The 16,188-nt window shown below is 41.2% G+C and overlaps 1 protein-coding gene and 1 pseudogene across 5 annotated transcripts in view; one reads left to right on the top strand and one right to left on the bottom strand.

Moving 5' to 3' along the window:
- KIAA0753 (KIAA0753 ortholog) overlaps nucleotides 1-16,188 on the bottom strand; it is a 67,707-nt gene that overhangs the window by 47,980 nt on the left and 3,539 nt on the right. For 4 of the 5 annotated variants that reach the window (XR_002174731.3, XR_002174730.3, XM_019926826.3 and 1 more), the window contains exons 1-6: nucleotides 15,316-15,451; nucleotides 14,483-14,645; nucleotides 6,656-7,280; nucleotides 4,551-4,657; nucleotides 2,411-2,473; nucleotides 1,792-2,007 (exon numbers count right to left, since the gene is read on the bottom strand). Coding sequence is in view for 3 of the 5 variants with exons in the window: in XM_019926826.3 (XP_019782385.2) it covers nucleotides 1,792-2,007; nucleotides 2,411-2,473; nucleotides 4,551-4,657; nucleotides 6,656-7,280; nucleotides 14,483-14,578 (1,107 nt within the window). In the remaining 2 variants the exon portion in view is untranslated. Of the gene's footprint in view, nucleotides 1-1,791; nucleotides 2,008-2,410; nucleotides 2,474-4,550; nucleotides 4,658-6,655; nucleotides 7,281-14,482; nucleotides 14,646-15,315; nucleotides 15,452-16,188 lie in introns of those variants that run through there. The other variant, XM_073798476.1, reaches the window with a different exon arrangement.
- LOC109548607 (large ribosomal subunit protein uL1 pseudogene) lies at nucleotides 11,079-11,832 on the top strand (annotated as a pseudogene).

Genomic DNA, 16,188 nt, shown 5'->3' on the forward strand with positions numbered 1-16,188 from the left:
TTAATGAAACATCACTTAATTTTAAAACTTGGTTATTTAGGAATCCAATTAATAAAAGAATTCTGCATGTTCTTTTACATGTTTAGCTCACTAAAACCAATAGCAAAAAAATAAAGAATATGAACACTCTTAACGGCATCCAAATTCTAAAATTAAGGATTCCTATTTTAAAAACTAACCACAGTCTTCAGAATATAATCCTATATGCTATATAAGCATTTTAATTCTCAATGAAAACCTCATAAACTTAAATTATCCTTTAAGTGGGCACACAGACTGTATTTAATGCACATCTTCATAAACTAAAGGAAACCTACCATGCCCAGTGGCTCTGGTCACTCATCTACCACAACGGGGGAGATCTGTGCCCCTCTACCCCTTCTAAGAGAGGTATGTCCTCTAACAAGTACCCACTCGTCACCAGGCAGCAAGGGCCCAGTCTCCCTCCAGTCAGTACAAGTTAAGGACAACTGAACACAGCCAGGGACATTTAGTTCAGATGACAGTAAGGCAATAAGAAAATAATAAGCTATGGGTTGGTGCCGTAGACATCAACAAGAAAGAATAAATTTCTTGTGCTACTGAATATTTTCAAATGTAGAGGAGACAAACATTATATTTAAGAAACATTATGTTAAGGCACTTCTGCTCAAAATTTGGGAAAGGGACTATATCTCTTGAGATCCTTTCTAGGATTAGCAAGATACGTCCTCTAAATGAAATCATCTGGCCAATAAATATTTCTTATGGATAAGTTTAAAAAGCACCACATAACTTGATATGCTACCTAAAGGTCTCCATTTGACAATAACATTCCTGATAGTAAGTTCTATACACACGAATGTAACCAACGTAAATCACAAACATATTTGCTGGATAATGAAACTGTAAAGGCAGAAGGGGACTTAAAGATCATCAAGGGCTAGTTAATGGTAGAACTGGTCTGTCACTTAGTCTCTAACTCTTCCCACTACAGCATCCTTCCTCTACAGCCAACAGCTTACTGTGTCACACTAACAGAAAGGCCATCCTTCTATTTGTGGATGAAAATGTGTGGCGCAGTGGAAATAACAGTGGCATGGGAGTCAGAAGACAGGCATTGGATTTCCAGCTATCGAGAGAAGTAACTGTGTCATGTCTCTGACCTTTTTTTTTAATCTGTAAAATAAAAGTAATAAAACCTATTGCAAATCACAGCAACGCAGTAAGGATGAAATGACAGCACTCCACAAACTTCAAAGAACTATAAAGATTTAAGGACACAGTGTTTTTGCTGTCTTTGTCACCAATAAAACTAAAAACACTATCCATTCCTGACTAGTACATACCGGTTGTGATTTCCAGAAGTCTCTAGCCATAGCACAAGACTTTAGACTCTGCTTCCATATATTTTTGTGTTTCTTTTTTTCAAAAATCTATCTAGATTGCACACTGATATTCTAATCTAAGCACTAATCTAAACAGTGCGTTACTGTTTTCCTTTTGTATGCTAATAAGTTCTTTTGGTCACGGTATGGAACATTCTGCTTAATTAATGGACCTGGTTAAGAGTTGTTATGTGTTCTAGACTCAAGTCACCAATTCTCAAAGCAATGAAATACAATATAGACTAGATTGTAAAAACAAAATTAAAATGAAGTGCTTCTTCTGCCCTCTGCAAAGCTTGAATTTACTAGGTACCAGCTTTGTCTTGTATTCTCCACAAATCTCAATGAAATTAGGCAATGGTAAACATTACTTCCCTGCTTAGAAACAATGCACTTTAAACAAAAATCGGAGTCAATTTCATACCTCAGTTTGTTGCAGGATATCTATCACCACAACAGGGACAGAAGAATTGGCCTCCAGCTTGGCAGAACAGAGTGAAAGCTGGCGGATGAGACTGCCCAATTCCTTGCACCAAATAGGAACTGCGTGCTCCACCCGGTCAGTAAACTGAGTAACAAACATCTGTAAGGCCCGAATGGCTCCTCGATGGGCAGCTGCCAGCCTGGACACTGCCCATGACTGGCAATAAATGAGATGCGAGAGTTATTTCAATACTCACAACTTCTAAACGTTAACCCAACCCTTACGAACATTTATAGCCAATCTTCTATGTAAGAACAACTTCTACTGTAAAAACTTTTTCATAGTAAAGGGAATTGTAAAGCTTAAAGGTTTTCTAATGAAAAAGTCTTTTCCCTTTCATGCTCAGTTTCTTATACCAGAAGCAACAACAAAAATCTATTTTCAGAACCTGTTTCTTGGAAGATGAGCCCATATTCAGAATATGTAAGATGCTCACTCCCTAATAGGTTTCTACAAGCACTGAAAATAATATTAGTGCAGAGAACCCACACATAATACTAACAAAATACTGGAAATGTAGTTTATAAGTAGTATTAATCATAATTAAATTGCATCATACCTTCTTAGTATGTTTAATTTTATGTGGACTCAATTTATCCAATTCTTCCTGGATTTCTTTAACCTGTTTTGTAAAGGGGGGAGAAATGAAAACTTCGTACCTTTCCACTGATCTTTTCTGTAGAAAAGGATACATTTTCTCTTGTCCAAATATAACCATTATTATTATTATTTTTTATAAATTTATTTATTTATTTTTTGGCTGCGCTGGGTCTTCGTTGCTGTGTGCTTTCTCTAGCTGTGGCGAGCAGGGGCTACTCTGCGTTGCGGTGCGTGGGCTTCTCATTGCAGTGGCTTCTCTTGTTGTGGATCACGGGCTCTAGGTCCAAGGGGTTCAGTAGTTGTGGCTCGCGTGCTCTAGAGCGCAGGCTCAGTAGTTGTGGTGCACGGGCCTAGTTGCTCCACGGCATGTGGGATCTTCCTGGACCAGGGCTCGAACCCGTGTCCCCTGCATTGGCAGACGGATTCTTAACCACTGCGCCACCAGGGAAGTCCCAAATATAACCCTTATTAATTCAAGTCACTTGAAAATGAAACAAGGCTCTTCATTCATTCACCCCCAAAGTAGCTATTGGTTTCCAGTTCGAGATGGTGACTAGAGCACAGGGTTCACCTTCCATCCCTTGGTCCCCAATGTAAGAGGAATTTAACGTGAAGGAGTGAAGGTGAAGGTGACTCTGGAAAGGTAGGAGGGCCAGATCAGGATGTCTTCAGTGCTGTGGCTAAAGAATTCAGCTTCCACCCTCTAAGTAACGGCGAGCCAATCAAACCTTTCAAGCACAGCTCTGATTCATGATTCAGAACAATCTTTACGGCAGCAGCGCAGAGTAAAAAACAAAATGAACCCAACAAGAATACAAAACAAAATCTAACTCAGGCATTATCTTTTAAATGAAACAGTCCAGTTTCGGGTTCAGCAATAAGGCTAACACGTGAGCTAAGTGGCCAGAAATGAGTTCAAGGCTTACTAATGAGTAAGGCGATAAAGTTAAAACAAACATTTAAAAATTCTATCCACAATGTAAAAAATGTAAATGCCTGCTTATCGGCCACTCCATGTGTCCTGAAAGACACTTAACACATTCTTCACTCTTTACTATTTAGTAAAGACAATTAAACTATTTACTATCTACTAAGCTTCTAATACACAATAAACATGAGACAGATGGGAAACTAACAAGGTCCCTATCCTCTAAGACTATAAGGTGCATTACTGGGGACCACAGGTTTCAGGGTAACTGATCCACTTAAATTTATCTGCAAAAATATGGGCTGTATAAGCATTTTTTTCTGGGGAAAGGACACATAGCTCTTAGTAGATTCTCAAGAGTCTATGACCCCAAAAAGTAAAGAAAAAAACAAAAACAAAAACAAAAAATCCCCCAGTATTTAAAGAGTTTGGCCAGGGACTTCCCTGGTGGCATGGTGGTTAAGAATCCACCTGCCATTGCAGGGGACACGGGTTTGATCCCTGGTCCGGGAAGATCCCACATGCCTTGGAGCAACTAAGCCCATGCGCCACAACTACTGAACCTGCACTCTAGAGCCCACAAGCCAAAACTACTGAGCCCGCGCACCACAACTAGTGAAGCCCGTGTGCCTAGAGCCGGCACTCTGCAAGAAGAGAAGCCACTGCAATGAGAAGCCCACGCACCACAATGAAGACTCACCACGTGGTGAGACTGCACTCACCACGACTAAAGAAAGCCCATGCACAGCAACGAAGACCCAACACAGCCAAAAATTTTTAAAAAGTAAATAAATAAAACAAATAAATTTATAAAAAAAAAAGAGAGAAGGCATCGCAATGAGAAGCCCGTGCACCGCAACAAAGAGTAGCCCCTGCTCGCAGCAACTAGAGTAAGCCTGTGAGCAGCAACAAAGACCCAAGGCAGCCAAAAATAAATTATAAAAATTTTTTAAAAAGATAAAAATAAAATAAAGAGTTTGGCCATATACACATAATACACAAACACACATAAAGGCTGAGGACGAGAAGCAGAATTATTTGTCCACGTGTTCAGGAAATTCGGCCTCACAAACACATCAGAATTCATGTAGGATACCTGGTGCTGATATTCCTGAGACAAAAGGAAAACAGGAATTCCCTGAGAAGGTCCCCGGTCCCTGAGCCTCCTCACCTGCTGCTGGAGGACGTAGAGCATTCGGGCAGAACGGATGGCCTGCTCCTTCCTCCTGACACGGATTCTCCGCTCTTCATCTGGATCCAAAGCTTCTTCCATGCGATCTGAAAATATTTTTCCCCCAAGAGTGGATTATAAACCACACATTAAAAACTTATAAAAACTTCAATTACTCAAAGAGATAATGAGGTTGACAATCTCTAGTTTTATTAAGAAAAAAAATGAAGCTGTCATAACCAAAAATTTCAGTTTTCCTCAACCATAAAACTAGGAACCAGCAAGTGGGCCTGTGTCCTGACTCAGAGATGGAAGAGACATGAAGACTAACTAGATCAAACTCCCCTCCAGGCAGGAATTCCCTGAACCAAATCCCACTGGACAGCCTATACCACAGTTATGCATCTCTTACTATTTTTAAATTCTTTCTATTGAACCCAAATCTATAATGCTTTCTATTTTTTTTTTAATTAAATTTCTTGGTCGCGTCACGTGGCATGCAAGATCTTAGTTCCCCGACCAGGGATGGAACCCATGCCCCCTGCAGTGGAAGTGCAGGGTCTTAACCACTGGACCACCAGGGAAGTCACGTGCTTTCTATTTTTTAAAAAAACCATTTATTGACCTATTTTTATGTTTAGCAAGATTTCTTTTGCATTCTCTTATCTTGAACCCAGATGAGAAGTCCTTTCTCCAACATATTGAGACACCAAGGGCTAAAATTATTTGCATGTCCAAAGTCTTCATTTATTTGTCAGGAAGCACACCCTCGTACACACTGCTGCTCCACATTTTCAAAAGATTCATTCAAAGAAACTGTTTCTGGAAGACTGCCTGAGCAGCTCAGCTCTAAAGGTCCCCTGTATGAGGCCCCATCACCAGAGCAGCGGGCCTCGTGGCTTTGCTCCCCTGGTATCATGGTTTCTACCAAACTATACTGTGGGGTCATGCCACAGACCGCCACTGAGCGATGTTAGGAGAAACAAGCCACAACACTGCTGCTATTCTGATGTAGGAATGTTTTCAAATTGTTCATATTACACAACATTCTCTTTATGAAGACCCACCAGAGAAATTTTTTCCAGCCTCAATATGTGGTATAATTTTTTTCCTCATACAACTGTTTTTTTCTTTGTAAATTCTGCAATTGATCACATTTTCCTGGTGAGCTGTGAGGAAGCTCAGAAACAAATCTGTAACCTGTTCCTAATAAATCTTATTTTTCCTTTCCTTATTTTTTCCTGTGCCAAAATATCCTCATTTACATATTTCGTTCTGTTTTATTCAATGTTTTTGTAAGGCACCTTAAATTCCTTACGTAACATGCATACGCACACATATGCATACATTACTTGACTTTATAGTGCAAAAGATCATTATAGACAATGTGTTATCTTAGCACAGTAGCTCCTTTTGATGTTAACTCCCTATTCCTTGCAGTCTGAAAGCTGGGCTTGATCCCCCTACTTCTTAGCTATGGTAACCCCAAATTTTCCATGTGCAATCACTCTTCTACTCCCCAGGGAAATGCAAGGGCATAGGGAACACTGAAAAACTGTAGAGAACAGTATATGAGGATTACACACCTTCCTTTCTACCCTGTGGTCAGGTATTTTATACGTATATCCATAACCCCCCATCACTGCTGTGTACTCATCTAACCACTGCCTAAGTTAGAACTGGTTTTAGCTATAATATACAGGTATTATGCTCTTTTCTGAACAAATTAATTTTTCCAGAAGGACTTCTGGATACAGAAGCAAAACATTACAGGATAATTTGCACTCAGGTGCTAGAAGACCTAAGCTTCAGACAACAGGTACCGCAATTACTAGGCAGGGCCCTCAGTCAGTCGACTTACCAAGAACAGCCTAAGGAAAAGGGGCTCTTTCAGGTGCCTCTGCTGGAAAGAGGGGCTAGGGCAGAACAAACTTGTCAGAAAAAAAGACACTGGTCAAACTCAAAGTCCACCTGTCTTGTCATGAGTGCTCACTCTAGTGACAGGAGAGAATGGAATGTGACAGGGGGCGGGGATCCTGAAGAATGTATTTGGACTATACCCTCTCATAGCATCTTTTCGAAGTCAAGAGTCCAATTTTTCTCACCTTTTTTAGTTAATTCTTCAATTTTATGGATACAACTGCTCAATTCTTTCTGGAGTCGCTGAACTTCCAGCAGGCTTTTGTGTCCACATAGGCTTTTGTGGTCACCTATCCTGGCATGTGGCTGAAGTCCTGGATCACGAGTGGGTGGCGAGTTTGGCATGGTGAGGTCTGACTGTCCTGGATGAGATGTGTACAGGTATACCTTGGCACCTGAGCTGGAAATTTCTACTTTGGATGGCTGGTTGCTGCCGTGACAGACTTCCCGACTCTTTGATTCCTTCCTTTCCACTCTATGGTCAGATATTTTATGGTTAGACTGTCCACATTTCTGAAGGATTTGGGGCTGACTTCTGAGATGGTGTTCTTTTATATGTTCTTCAAGTTGTCTTCGTTTTACATCTCTTTTGGCTAGATGGACGGCATAGCTAAGTCTCTCTTCTGATATGACAGAAAATGAAACAGAACTGCCCAGGTCAGGACCGTCTCTAAAACCTGAATCTCTACAATGGTATGACTCATTGTATGAGTGCTTTAGTTTTTCAATTCTAATTCCATGTGGGCAAGAATATTGGATTGCCAAGTTGCTTGAATGTGTAGGAACATTCCTATTAAACTGCAGCTGGTTCTTCAAAAAAAAAAAATAAAAGCAAGCACACATTAGAAAAAGAACATATTGCATAGTTAGTATATGTCTATAATCAAGTTTCTAACATTTCACCCACACGATTATTAGTGCTAAGAGGTGTTTTCCTGTTGTACTGATAGAATCAGCTACTCTCACACACCCTTGAGTTAACCACACACCCCTGGTTCTATCCTACCATCACCCAGTCCCCAGTATTATACTTCTGGTTTACTAGCAGCATACTAGAATCCTCCTCACAAAGTCAACTCAGAAAGCTTCAAACAGACCCAGTAAGTTCCTAAACTCCCCAGTGATGGACTTCTGCCCTGTATCAAAATGTCAGTTTCCAGCAAGTGATCAGTACAATTCATTATGAGTGTTCCTGAAAATTGCTCCACAGATGCACCACACAGAACCTAAGCCACTGACAATACTCTTCCTGAGATTTTTCATCTGGTGGTTAGACCACATCTCTTATCCTACACCTAAGTGCATCTTGCTCTAAACAGTCCACTTCACCTTCTTATGCAAGTTTAAGTGTTTGTTAGTTATAATCATGATAGACACAGGTTTTGTTTTTCACTTAACAAACATAGGCATGTTTCCATACTCCCACAGTTTTCATTATTTTTCACAGTTGCACTTTCCAAAATCCAATGAATGGCCTTTTCATGCTTAACCTAACTATAACCTTATTATTAAACAGTTAGATTGTTTCAGCTTTTCCACTAATAGAAATATTACTTCAATTAATAGTCCCATGCATTTACTTTTTTCCTCTTTTTAAATTATTTCCTTAGGATAAATGATCTGTTCTGCAATTACTAGGTCAAAGGGAGCAAACAATTCTGTGGCTTTGGACCTGTCCATGGCAGGTAAATAGCACTAGGAGAATCCGTGCATGCAAACCCAGTGCAGCCTGTGCTGTGATGCCTTATTCTTGAGACGGCCTCCCCAACTCTCACAGCACACACAAGAACATGTGTTTATACAATCATGTGTATAAAGAGTTACTTTAAACTAACCCAGTGTGATAAAACTTCAGGAAAGTATTTTAGGGAAAAAAAGTAGAGATGAGAGAGAAAAAAAATAATTACCATCTGAAAGGTGCACAGAATGAGGAACAATACTTGGAACTTATGGCCTTATTGGAGAAATCTTCCCCCAAAGTAAAAATAACCTAAAATACCTAGGGGATTTCATGTAAGTACTAGGAAAAAAAAAATGAAAGAATGAATTCCTCTTTAACCTGGGTGTAGGGAAAGGCTTTTCTAACTATGACTCAAAATCCATATGCAATAAAAGAGTGATAATTTTTACTACATTAAAATAAAAAAATTTAAAACAATTTCTGTTTTTTATGGTTTAAAAACACCATAAACAAAGTCAAAGAACTGAAAAACTGGAAGAAAAATATTTGTAAATTGAGATGAAAAAAGACCAAAACTCAGTAGAAAATGGTGAAAACACATAACAGACAACTAACAACAACAAAAAAAGAAACACGGCCCTTAAATATATGAAAAGTTCGTCAAGTTCATAAAAACACAAATTAAAACTACACTGAGACAGCAACAGATCAGCAAAAATTAAGAGATATAACAACACATGCTGTTGGCAAGACTGGGAAAACAGGCCTTCTCACAGGATGCTGGTGGGAGCACAACCCTCAGAGACGGGACTCCGGCAACAGCAAACGAAACCACACATGTGTTTGCCTTTTGACCCAGCAGTCTCACTTCCAGGAATTTATCCTGAAGATACACCCCCAACAATACAGATGCACAGGGTTACTCACTGCTCTACTGTAACTGCCAAGTATTGGAATTGACCTAAATGCCTATGTAGAAGCATGTCTCAAACTGTGCTATATCCTGGATTTCCTTGGTGGCGCAGTGGGTAAGAATCCGCCTGCCATTGCAGGGGACACGAGTCCGAGCGCTGGTCCAGGAAGATACCACATGTCGCAGAGCAACTAGGCCTGTGTGCCACAACTACTGAGCCTGTGCTCTAGAGCCCTCAAGCCACAACTACTGAGTCCGTGTGCCACAACTACTGAAGCCCACGTGCCTAGAGCCCGTGCTCCCCAACAAGAGAAGCCACTGCAATGAGAAGCCTGTGTACCGCAACGAAGAGTAGCTCCCACTCACTGCAACTAAAAGCCCACACTCAGCAACGAAGACCCAACGTAGACATGAATAAAGAAAGAAAGAAAGAAAAGAAAACAAAAGAAACTATGCTACATCCACACAGAGGAGTACTATGAAGATGTTAAGAAGAATGAGGAAGATATGTATGAACTCATGCAGAGGGATTTCTCAGATATGCTGTTCAGTGAAAAGAGCAAAGTGCAAAAAAGAGTATCTGTAATACTCCACTCTTCAAAAAAGGGGAGAAGTACTTCATGAGAAAGCACATACACATCTGATCATTTGTGCAGAAAGAAACAAAGGGAAGAAAAATCAGAGAATAATAAGATTAGGTATCTACAGGGTGTGGGTAGAAATTGGGTGGAAAGGATAGAGGGAATGGGGGGGCGGTAATACTTCACTGAATGTCCCTTTTTGCACACGTTTGTTTGGAACCACATTAATGTTTCCCATGTACTAGAGAGATAGGAAGGAAAAGAAGAAGGGAGGGAGAAAGGGAGGAAGATAATAAATAAAATTCATACGGATGAAGGAAAACCCTAAAAATAAATACTAACAGAAACCAATGAACCAAAATGAAGTTCAAACGACTAACATAACCACACGAAAAAGTGGAGGTTTAAAAAAAAAAAAATCAACCCAATTAACTTTTGAACATAGCATTTGGACTATATGCCCTCAGGCTAAAGACAAAAAGTTCTCTAAACAAATACTGAACTCTAATTTGCAGGGTTCTTTTTTTGCAGAGGCATGGATTGCAATTCTCAAACAGTTTTGTACATTCTAGGATTGAGCAAATGAGTACGCATACTGTGGATAACTGGAGACTGGTTTCACATTGTTGAATACGGGAGTTACAAATGGGAAGTGTTAGATTGGACTGGAGATACCTGTGTGAACTCATGGGTTTATTATAGACAGATAGGTAGATAGACAAACAGAAACACGGAAAGGGAGGAAAGAATGGAGTAAGACAGAGGAGGGGAGAAGGAAGGAGGAAGTGCAGATCTGCATACAAATGTGTGTACAGGCACACAAGTATATATATCTATTTCCCAATTATGTCCTCTGGGAGGGCATATAAGAGAAACACTGACATCCAAGAACCAATGAGCACATCTAGTACCCGGATACTGATTCCTGAAATCCATTCTCCACCAAAGGGATGAAGTCTCCTTTGATAAATGGCTGATTCTAGGGCTGGGACAGGGGAAAATTATGCTGAGCCTGGAATATCTTTTTATAGCAAAAAGTGGTCGAAGATTGATGGAAACGTGAAAGGGACACTAGAATCAGCTTGAAGTGACTCTCATTTCACTGGCCAAATCAGAGACCCTTTTTTTTTTTTTTTTTTGCGGTACGCGGGCCTCTCTCTGTTGTGGCCTCTCCCGTTGCGGAGCACAGGCTCCGGACGCGCAGGCTCAGCAGCCATGGCTCACGGGCCCAGCCGCTCTGCGGCATGTGGGATTTTCCCGGACCGGGTCATGAACCCGTGTCCCCTGCATCGGCAGGCGGACTCTCAACCACTGCGCCACCAGGGAGGCCCCAGAGACAATTAAGTAACACTCTCAAAGTCTGCTCTGATATAAATAAATAAATAAGTCACCACCACATCATAATACAAAATTGATTCAGGCAAAAATCATCCATGAGCTCTTTTCCGGTTATCGCGGCGCGAGGGGCCATAAGCAGCAAAGTCTCCCGAGACTCCCTCTACGAGGTGGTGCAGGAAGTCCTGCACGAGAACCAGCGCAAACGCGGTAAGTTTTTGGAGGCGGTGGAGCTTCAGATCAGCCTGAAGAACTATGACTCTCAGAAGGACAAACGCTTCTCAGGCACCGTCAGGCTTAAGTCCGCTCCCCACCCCAAGTTTTCCGTATGTGTTCTGGGGGACCAGCAGCACTGTGATGAGGCCAAGGCTGTGGATATCCCCCCCGTGGACACTGAGGCCCTGAAGAAACTCAGCAAGAATAAGAAACTGGTCAAGAAGTTGGCCAAGAAGTATGATGCCTTTTTGGCTTCAGAATCTATGATCAAGCAGATCCCACAAATCCTGGGCCCAGGCCTGAATAAGGCTGGCAAGCTCCCTTCCTTGCTGACCCACAATGAGAACACGGTGGCCAAGTTGATGAAGTGAAGTCTGCAATCAAGTTCCAGATGAAGAAGGTGCTGTGTCTGGCGGTGGCTGCTGGCCACATGAAAATGACAGATGATGAGCCTGCGTACAACATCCACTTAGCTGTCAGCTTCCTGGTGTCGTTGCTCAGGAAAAACCGGCAGAACGTTCGGGCTTTGGCAGAACGTTCGGGCTTTGTACATTCAGAGCACCATGAGCAAGCCCCAGCGCCTGTACTAAGGCACAGCTTAATAAACCATACTCCCACCATTAAAAAAAAAAAAAATCATCAGTGAATGCTAAACTAGCAAATGAAGTTTGGGGAATAAAAGGATATTAACATAGTCTCAAAGACAGATACTTCCAATTACAAAAGGCAAAAGAGTAACTTTACAATGGAAAACTTGGCAGACACCACCTTAATCAAATAATTAAAGTTAACATTGTCAGTAATGGGACTAAATCGACAGCGTGTACCTCCTGATATGATGCACTGAGAAGAACTCAGCATCACCTCGGTGGTTTTCCCACCGCAAGTGCATAACCTGAACGTAATTATAAGAAAATTTCAGACAAACCCAAAATGAGAGGAAATCCTCAAATAACAAGCCTGTAGTTTTCAAAAATGTCAATGTTATGAAATACAAAGACTCAAAAATCGTTCAGATTAAAGGAAACTAAAGAAACATGACAACGAAACTCATGATCTTAGATTTTCTTTCACTATGAAGGACATTATCCGAACAACTAACAAAATCTCAGTGAGGTCTGTAGATTACATGATAGCATCATTTGATGTTAATTTCCTGATTTTGATCACTGTACCATGATTATACAAGCAAAAGTACTTAGGGGCAAAAGGGCATCATGTTTGTAACTTACTCTTAACCAGTTTAGAAGTGTGTGTGTGTGTGTGTGTGTGTGTGTGTGTGTGTGTGTGTGTGTGTGTGTGTGTGTGTGTGTAGTGACACAGAGAGAGAGAAAAAAAAGGAAGGAGGGAGAGAGAGAGGGAGGGAAAATGTAATAAAATGCTAACATTTGGGGAATCTGGGAGAAGAGTATCCAGGAATTCTGCGTACTATTCTTGCAGCTTTTCTGTCAGTCTGAAATTATGTCAAAATTTTAAAAAAGTCTTTCTTTGAGATATTACTATACACCCACCAGAATGGTATAATTAAAAAATATATAGAATTAAAAAACACCAGCAAATGCTGGCAAAGATGTGGAGCAACTGGAGCTCTCATTCATTACTGGTAGGAAAATAAAATGGTACAACCACTTTGGAAAAAGGTCTGTTGGTTTGTTAAAAAACTAAACATACACCTACCCTATGACCCAGCAATTTTACTTCCAGGTATTTACCCAAGAGAAATGAAAACATGTTTACAAGAATGTACAAGAATGTTCATAGCAGCTTCATTCATAGTGACCCAAACAGCCCAGGTGTCCATCAATTGGAGAATGAATAAACAGTGGTACACATTTACTATGGAACACTACTCAGTATTCGAAAGTAACAAACTACTGATACATGCAGCAAAGTGGATGAATCTCAGAAATATTACACCAAATCTCAGAAACATCATACCCAGTGAAAGAAGCCTCACACAAAAGAGTACACAGTATATGACTCTGCTTACATGAAGCTCTAGAACAAACAAAGCTAATCTTGTTGAAAAAAAATCAGAATAGTGGTTGCCTGTGGAGGGCCGGGGTGGGACTGACTAGGAAGGGGCACGAGAGAACTTTCTGGGGTAATGTAAATGATCTGTATCTTGATAGTGGTATTATACATGGGTTATACATGTGTATACACATGTGTATACACTTGTCAAAACTCAGCAAATGTGACAAGATGTATACATTTCAGTGTACTTGTTGCAGATGTAAAATGTACATCAAAAGAAAAAAATGGTAAACAAAGGATGAATTCTAGGGGACTTCCCTGGTGGTCCAGTGGTTAAGACTTTGCCTTCCAATGCAGGGGGTGCAGGTTCAATCCCTGGTCAGGGAGCTAAGATCCCACATGCCTCGGGCCGAAAAACCAAAGCACAGAACAGAAGCAATATTGTAACAAATTCAATACAGACCATTTAAAAATGATCCACATCAAAAAAAAAAAAAAATCTTTAAAAAAGTATGAATTCTAGTGTATGATACGCATGCTCAAGTACTCAGGGTACTCAGAGTCTGCAATTTATTTTTTTATTTTATTTTTATTTTATTTATTTATCTTTGGCTGTGTTGGGTGTTCGTTGCTGCACGCGGGCTTTCTCTAGCTGTGGCAAGCGGGAGCTACTCTTCGTTGCAGTGTGCAGGCTTCTCGTTGCGGTGGCTTCTCTTGTTGAGAAGCACGGGCTCTAGGCATGTGGGCTTCAGTAGTTGTGGCACGCGGGCTCAGTAGTTGTGGCTCACGGGCTCTAGAGTGCAGGCTCAGTAGTTGTGGCGCACAGGCTTAGTTGCTCCGTGGCATGCGGCATCTTCCTGGACCAGGGCTGAACCCATGTCCTCTGCCTTGGCAGGCAGATTCTTATCCACTGTGCCACCAGGGAAGCCCCTGAAATTTATTTTGATCTGAGTCCAAAAGTATGAGGGATTGATGAATGGATTCTAGAGGGATGGATTGAAGGATAGATATGCAATGGAACAAACACATGAAATAGTAATGGAATCTACAGGTTCACTGTAAAATTCTGTTTGTTTTATGTTTGAAGATTTGCGTAAATACAATGCTGGGAGAAAAGACATTTTGGGGACAACGGGGTGAAGCTGAATAAGAACCATCTTAGATAATATTAGGGAATTATTTTTTGTCCATTTTCTTAGGTGTGATAATGGTTAAATCTAAAAGGTGATTTAAAACGTGTTCATTGCCCTTTTCTTTGTCTGAAATGTTTCATAACAAAACTCTGAAGAGAAAAATAGAACGAAACTACCTGGGTCTGAAGTTTCCTGGGGTCACTCCTCCCATCCAGTTGGACACTAGATGCTAGATGAACACAGGTTGAGGCTGGTCTGCCTGATCCCATCATGTCAGAAAGTGTAGTACAATAGTGAAAGCTCAGTTATCAGCCAACAGTTCTCTCCTAAAATCATTGCCTAAAATAAAAGAAAGTACTTTCAGACCAACTGTATTCAAACGAAAGGAAAGAGTAAGTAAAACACAGTGCCATGCTCATATAACAATATTGTAGTAGCCCCCAGCCACCTCATACTACAGAGTGAATGCTTAAGGACAGGTATACGACAGTTTCTTCCACTTACTAAAGCAACTACACTTTTGAAATTCTACCTTCCAAGCGAATAGGGGACACACTAGCTTAATGACTATCTCTTGAGCCCTTTTCATTCCAAATTTCACATCTCAAAGGTCACCAAAAACAGAGCTCTGCTACGGTAAACAAGCACTTTCCCGCAAGGAAGTTTTACGGATATACAGCCTACATTAATAAATCCTAACTACTAACCAAAAAGCAGTACACTTCACTCTTCTAGGTAGCTCAAAAGGACATAACTCTGAATGACTCTAAGTAAACCTGTGGCATCGGACTACCTAGACTGACGCCAGGAACTGCCATTAACTAGCTGAATGACCTCTGTACATCTTCAATTTCCCCCAAACTCCCCCCACCCTATATTCACATACAGTGTCTAACAGATAAGAGCGTTTTGTAAACTACACACGCATCAGTGCCTCTCCCTATTCTGAATGCCTCCTTATAGACACTACTGCCCCTGCACTCACACACTTGCTCATGTCGTTATTTACCTATTTCACAGGTATCTGTCTCATCTTCCCAGCTAGACAAGGTTCCTGGAGGGTTAGGGCCTTGTCTTGCTCTTCTCTGAGATTCCCCACAACAGTGCTTTGAGCATAGTGGACAATTTAACTCAACATTTGTCGAATTAAGCAGATTTTCCATAAACTGACTAGTGTTAACTGCATGGGGGAGCTTGCCCTCTCAAAGAATCCCATAGGAACTCAACTGGGAAATTCAGGTTTTTTTAAAGATCCCTAATTTAAGCTTTTGAATAAACTCAAGGATTGTAGACTGGATTTGCTTAAAGACTGACACATCTGTAGAAATATAAAGATTCCTTATTTCTAAGGCTGTAGAGACATGATCAAAAGCGGAGATGGGAGGAAGCACCCGAGTGAGGCAATCCCAACTGGCTTGACATCACCACAGTCCAGGGGCCGGAGCCGCAGAATGAAGGAGCCTGCAGAATTGGGGCCTGGGCATCTGTGGCTTGTATGTGGTCAGTACATTCCCCCTGGATGCCAAAGGCCTAACAGTCCATTCTCCAACAGGAAGAAACTAGGTGATCCCCACAGTTCCAGGATACCTCGAGTGATCTACACACACACACAAGCACATACACACACAAAGTCCAGGGACACCCACCCCGAACCGTTCCCCTTATACAAAGTCCTGGGACACCCCTCTCCTTGCAACCTGTCCCTTTCCCATTGCGCCAGAAAACCTCCCAATGTGTTATCCCATATACGATGAGGCATCTCCAGGAAGTATCTGTCTCCCCCATCCTGAGACACCCTTACGGCCTGTGCCTTCATCCATAACCCAGGACAAATCTCCCCCCAACCTGTTCCCTCCCAAAGAGCCCCAGGGTCCCCCAACTT

The sequence above is a fragment of the Tursiops truncatus genome, chromosome 20 (assembly GCF_011762595.2).
Source record: "Tursiops truncatus isolate mTurTru1 chromosome 20, mTurTru1.mat.Y, whole genome shotgun sequence".
Taxonomy (NCBI): Eukaryota; Metazoa; Chordata; class Mammalia; order Artiodactyla; family Delphinidae; genus Tursiops; species Tursiops truncatus.